This window comes from Mus pahari, chromosome 20, assembly GCF_900095145.1.
Source record: "Mus pahari chromosome 20, PAHARI_EIJ_v1.1, whole genome shotgun sequence".
NCBI classification, from domain to species: domain Eukaryota; kingdom Metazoa; phylum Chordata; class Mammalia; order Rodentia; family Muridae; genus Mus; species Mus pahari.
Window position 1 is genome coordinate 9,710,682 of NC_034609.1, and position 6,728 is coordinate 9,717,409.

General features: G+C 38.2%; 1 protein-coding gene across 1 annotated transcript in view; it reads right to left on the reverse strand.

The window, feature by feature from the left end:
• Vps35 (VPS35 retromer complex component) overlaps positions 1–6,728 on the reverse strand; it is a 35,689-nt gene that overhangs the window by 22,364 nt on the left and 6,597 nt on the right. The window contains exons 3-5 of the mRNA XM_021219988.1: positions 4,596–4,692; positions 2,556–2,679; positions 842–1,024 (exon numbers count right to left, since the gene is read on the reverse strand). Of these exons, the coding sequence (XP_021075647.1) occupies positions 842–1,024; positions 2,556–2,679; positions 4,596–4,692 (404 nt within the window). The remainder of the gene's footprint in view (positions 1–841; positions 1,025–2,555; positions 2,680–4,595; positions 4,693–6,728) is intronic.

Sequence of the window (6,728 nt, forward strand, 5' to 3'; positions counted from 1 at the left end):
TGAGTTCAAGGCCAGCCTGGTCTACAGAGTGAGTTCCAGGACAGCCAGGGCTATACAGAGAAATCCTGTCTCAAAAAAAACAAACAAACAAAACAAAAAACAAAAAAAAAAACAAAAAAAAGAAAGAAAGAAAGAAAAGAAAAGAAGAGAAGAGAAGAGAAGAGAAAAGAAAAGAAAACAGAGGTCTCTATAAACTATTTTTAGTTTTCCCCCCACTAGTTAATACCTTAAAAGGCACACTTACAAAGATTATCCAATATAATGGGAAAATGTTCTAAACTATATTAGATGCCTGCAATACCATCATTTGAGAGTCTGCATGCAAGAAAGCTACTGAAAATTCAAGGCCAGCCTAGGTTACAGTGAGTACCTGCCACTCAAGGCCACATAGCAAAATCCTGCCTTAAAACAACAACAAAAAATTAAAATTTAAAAAGCAGATTTTCCAGAGCTGGGCAGTGGTGGTGCATGACTTTAATCCTAGCAATTGGGAGGCAGAGGCAGGCAGATTTCGGAGTTCGAGGCCAGCTTGGTCTACAGAGTGAGTTCCAGGGCAGCCAGGACTACACAGAGAAACCCTGTCTTGAAAAAACAAAAAACAAAAAACAAAAACAAAAACAAAAAAAAAAGCAAGCAGATTTCCCAAAGAATTTTTCTAAATATATAATTGAATGTGAGTACATTTTGTCTCATACAACACACACTGAATTATATATCTCAATGAAAGTTTAGACACAAATTACTGACACCCATGTTCTTATTTCTGTATACTTTTCCCCAATTTTAAGACATTTTACTATGGGGTTGGTGTGGACACTACAACTAAACCAAGATTACTTACTCTGTTGGCTCTCCTTCATCAGGTAGAATGTTCCTAGTACACTGAAGAAGGTAATTTCGAAGAAACAAACCCCTTAGCGGATGCTGCACACCACGGCACATTTCTACCAAATCTTTCAAAATATCTTTCCTGGATTGAGGAAATGATTTGACATATACAACTCCAACTGTGATCAAGAGATAACTAAGAGAAGTAAAAAATTCATTTGATTAGAGACAGAATACGTGAAAACTTGACTGTATTCAAACACACTACAAATATATTAAATAAACAAGACAGAAACTATATTGTTTTAAATAATATTCTTTATGGGGAGAAAAATCACCTAACTTTAAATATAACTACAAAAACTATTTAAAAAAAATCACTGACTGATTCCAGTGGTCAGTCCCCTCTTAACTTATAAAGAATATGATGCATGATACCTATCTGCTAACTGAAACTGCAGCTAGTATGTACCATGACTTTCCCTTATACATATACATTTATAAATTTATTAGTCAAGGTGATTAACCACAGTAACTAACACAACAGCTGTAACTGTATGTTGTCACAAAAGATAACATAAGTGAATGATGTCTCTCCTCTATCCTACTATGCTGTTTTCACCATTCTCGCAAAGATGTGAAATGATATACTGATTATGCTGAGAATAACATAGTGAGTGAACATGGGGTAGCATTAGGCTATCTCAGCAGCACAGCTATTCCAACAAGCAAGATGTTTACTAAGTGACTAAAGGGTAGATAACATATACAATATGCTCAACAAAAGGATGATCCACACCCCCAGTGGAACCATAAAAAGTTTTTACCAGGCTACTTACAATAGTGCAGAAATTGAAACTTAATTGCTTCTAGCACTGTCCTTCTAATATTCTAGACTATGATGACCATGGTTGCTTGTGGAAATTGCTACTCGTTTTTCCCTTTATTTTTTTTTTTGCAATCTTTTTTAAATTAATTTATTTATTATATGTAAGTACATTGTAGCTGACTTCAGACACTCCAGAAGAGGGCGTCAGATCTTGTTACGGATGGTTATGAGCCACCATGTGGTTGCTGGGATTTGAACTCCAGACCTTCTGAAGAGCAGTCGGGTGCTCTTACCCATTGAGCCATCTCACCAGCCCGTTTTTCCCTTTTTGATTTTCTCATATTACTCACTTGCTTTCTTACTATGCTGGCCCAGCTAACTTAGATACTTGCTATGTAAACCAGGCTACTCTTCAACTTGCAGCAATGTCTCTGCTGCTAAGCACTGCCTTTTAAATAAAGCCAATGTTAGCTAGTCATGCTGCCTCATGCCTGTATTCTCAGCATTTGGGAGATTGAGCCAGGAGATCATGAATTCAAAGCAATGAGATGCTGTCAATAAAAAAGGGATGATTTATAAAAAGAAAAAAATATATTATTATAAGGCAAGAAATGCAAGTATGAGTTTTGTTTTTGTTTTTGTTTGTTTGTTTGTTTTGGTTTTTTGAGACAGGGTTTCTCTGTGTAGCCCTGGATGTCCTGGAACTCACTTTGTAGACCAGGCTGGCCTCGAACTCAGAAATTCGCCTGCCTCTGCCTCCCGAGTGCTGGGATTAAAGGTGTGCACCAACACGCCTGGCTAAGTATGAGTTTTAAACTAGCATTAACTTTTGTTGGATGAGACTTGACCACAACACAAAGCCTAGAAAGTGTGGCTATAAAACATGTTAATTACTTACAGCCTTGGAATAATGTTTCCAGCATACTGTACAAGTTCATAGAGATCTGCCACCTTTCTTCCTTTAGCAAATTCATCAGTCAGGTAGACCTCCAAGTAGTGCAGTTCATCAGAAATAGCCATATCTTTTAATTATGATTAAGGATTAAGAATGAAGGTAAATTAATTAAAAAAAAACAATAAAACAAACAAAAACAAAAAAATATTTGCTGCAACTACTGTTGGAATAATTAAAACTTTTAGTCTAGGGCTAGTGACCTTGCTCAGTAGTGGAAGCATTTACCTCTTACAAGAAAAGCTTTCTATTTTGATTTCTACTACTGACAAAAAACAAAACAAAACCACACACTTAGAATGCCTGGCATAAAGGTCCATGGGTACAACACCAGCTACTCATGAGAATGCAGCTGGGAGGACCATGAGCTCAAAAGAAAACACACTTATAAGGCACTTTATATTTAGATGGATGTTAAAAGGGAAGAGAGAATTTCAGTTGGCTTTTATTACTTTAAAATAAAGATTCATTGGACTGTAGAGATGGTTTAGCAGTCTGCTGCTCTTGCAGTGGATTTGGGTTCAGTTATCAATACCCACATGATATGACAGTTCAGAACCATCCCAGTTTCAGTAGATCTGATACTCTCTTTTGACTACCCTGGGCACCAGCTACATGCATACATATAATGCAAACAGCCATACACATAAAAATAAATTAAATTTAAAATTTTTTCAAGCTGGCTCATGTCTGAAACCAGCACTCAGGCAAAAGAATCATAAGTTCTTCCACACCTGAGCTATACCATAACACATTGTCTCAAAAACAAACAAACAAACAAAAAACCAACCTCTGAGCTACTTGGGAGACTAAAGATGAGGATCAGCTAAACCCAAGAATTCAAGAACGACCTCATTATCTTTAAAGGGGGATTGAAGGGGAATGCCAGGCATGATGGCATGCACCTGTAATCACAGCACACAAGAGGCAGATACAAGAGGTTCACTGTGAGGCCAGGGAAGGCTACACAACAAGATCTTACCTCAAAAACAAAAAAAACATAAGAAATGCCACTTAATGGCTTCAATTTTTTTCAAAAATTAAGAGCAATCTATTTTGAGAAACTTAAACATATGGGTATGGATTTAGTTCAATTGGCAAATTGCCTGTCTAAAATTAAGGTCAACAGCCAACACTGCAAAAAAAAAAAAAAGAGGTGGTGGTGGTGAAGGAAGGATTATTCTTAGAAAAAAGGGGCACTTTTCTCATTTAACATATCTGCCTGGAGAACTATTTTGTCTAAAAAAATAGAACTGACCTCACACATTTTTAACAAAAAACAAAATGCCAGGCATGATGGTTCATCCCTATAACCCTAGCATTCAGGAGGTTGAGGCAGGAGGACTGCTGTAGGTTTGAGGTTACCTTGGGCTAAGAAATAAGCATCTATTTCAGAGGAGGAGGGGTGGGAGGGGAGCACTAGTTGCTTTTCCAAAGGACCTGGGTTCAAGTACCACCACAGTGGTTTGCAACCATCTGTGACTACAGTTCTGGGGAATCCAATGCCTTTTTTTTGCCCTCTGTAGGCACTAGTCATGAGTGTGGTTCAGACACATACACACATGCAGATAAGACCAGATAAGACACTTATAAAGTAAAATAAATAGATCAAAAAAATAAAATAAAACCATAGAGTATAAATAAAGGCCTTAAAGGCCCTCCCACTCTCAAGTTTTTTTCTCACTTTTTCTTAATAAATCTGTATAGGTTCTGCTTTAAATACAAATCCAGTAACAACAACAAAATTGGCCTTATCAAGAAAAATAAATATAAGTCAGGTGTGGTGGCATATGCCTTTGCTCCTAGCGCTCAGGAGGCAGCGGCAGGTGATCTACATGCGTTCCAGGACAGCCTGGTCTGCAGAGTGAGTTCTAGGACAGCCAGGCTACATAGAGGAAACAAAAACAAAAACAAAACAAAAAAAAAATAAACCAAACAATAAATAAACATGGCCCAAGTGTTTATCCTTCAACAGTGAAAGGATACAAAGTTCATAGTAACTCTTTGGTGACAGCATAGAAGTCCGGAGTTCCCCAAGCATATTAGAAGCATGTTTCAGAGCATCCATCAGCTTGTTTTTGTCCTACAGAAATACCAAAGAAAGAAAGAAAGAAAAAAGATGAGAATGCTTAATTTAACTAAACATTGATCTTGGTTGTATTTAACCAAACACCTGTTACACAGTTTTAAGAATCTACAATACTTAATCACATAAAAATCAACTTCACTTTATTGAAAATTTAAATTTGAAAAAAAAAAAAAAAAAAAAAAAAAAAAGCCTAACTCCTCACCAGGGCTATAAAGCTTGCAAGGCTTCCATAACTAAGGCAGTATAGAGTAACTTCAAACTTTTCAATCTCTACAAACTAGGAAACTAGTTCCAACAGTCCACATTCAACCTGCAGTCAAGAAAGCAGGCATGCCACAGCAAGACAACTATCCTAACAATGGCTTTGTCCCAGAGCTTCAGGCTCTTTGTAGCTTGTGCGGTGATTAGCCATGTAAGTCTCTCCTGTGTACTTCAAAGCTTCATAACCACCATATGCCCCACTTCACTCATGGATATAGACAATTTTTGAGACACAGTAAGAAACATTCTACATTCTCAGAAAGAGAAAAAAAACACAAGAGAAAACTCATTTTCTAAAACATTTAATTTTCCAATTTTATTGATAAGAAAATCAAAACAATAAGGCATAAGAGAATATTAAGATTTAGAAAATGTAAGACAATGGGGCTAACAAGATAGCTCACGAGCAAAGTGCTTCCTATGCAAGGGTCTGAATTTGAATCCCCACCACTCAGGTAAAAAACTGGGGTATGGCAGCACACATCTGTCATCCAAACTCTAAGGAGGACAACACAGCAGATCCCTGGGGCTCACAGGTAGTCTAGCCTATTCAGTGGACTCCAGATGAGAGATGCCATCTCAAAAAATAGATGGAAAGAGAGGTGAGGAAGGGCCACTGGTACTTAGGACCCTGCTGTTGTCACTCACCAAGATCAGGGAGGAAAATCAGAACTTAGAGCCCCCGCAGCAGTCACAATCTGAAGCCAGGTAGTGGGTAAAGGCTTAGTAACTCACTGCTGGTCATGATCTAAGGTCACAGAAGGTTCCCATTACTGGTTGCATTCGGAGATCAGAAAATGTATGGGAGCTTGGGACCCACTGCCAGTGGCACTCTGAGGGAACAAAGGGCTAGAGAGATGGCTCAGAAGTTAAGAGCACTTGCTACTCTTCCAGGGGACCCAGGTTTAATTCCCAGTACCCACATGGCAGTTCAAAGATGTCTGTAACTCCAGTCCTAGGTGACCTGACAACCTCTTCTGGCCTCTGAGGGCTCCAGGTACACATGTGGCTCAAAGATACACATGCAGGAAAAATACTCACACAAAATATAGTAAGACATGGATAGGGCCTAGAACTTTAGCATCACACCAGGCCACCCTGTAAGGTCAAGGCACTTGCTGAGATTCTTGCCAAAGCTAGTCTCTACCTAGTTCTATTTCCTTTCTGATGAGTGGATAAAGAAAACATAGCACATATATGCACAATTGAATTATACTCAGCTGTAAAGAAAGATGAAGTTTACAGGTAAATAGATGGGACTGGAAAAAAAGTAAATCATGCTGAGTAAGGTAACAAATATGCAGAGAGACAAAAACACTGCTTGCTCTTCTTAAATGTGGTTCTTTGCTTTCGATCTTTAGATGCATTAAACTAGGAATATCTGTAGATAGCAGAAACTAGAAAGAGGTTTTAGGGTAGTAGTGGGGGTAATGAGGTGGTAGAAGGCAGAAAGACCTTGAGGAAAGGGTGCAGCAGAACAAAGTAGTACAGAAGTGGAAAAGAATGAGAGGAATAGGAAAGATTTACATAAGGCAAGGGATGGGACAGGAGGGAAGGGTGAAGGAGGAAGCAGCAGCAGGATAGCTAACACTAAGGATGTATGAAGAAAGCTATATGGTAACTCGTTACTTATAAGCTTATTTAAGAATATGTAAGTCGAAGCCCGGCATGAGAGATGGCTTAGTGGTTAAGAGCACTGATTGCTCTTCCAGGACCTCTCCAGCCCGACTTACATATTCTTTCTTTCTTTCTTTTTTTTTTTTTTTTTT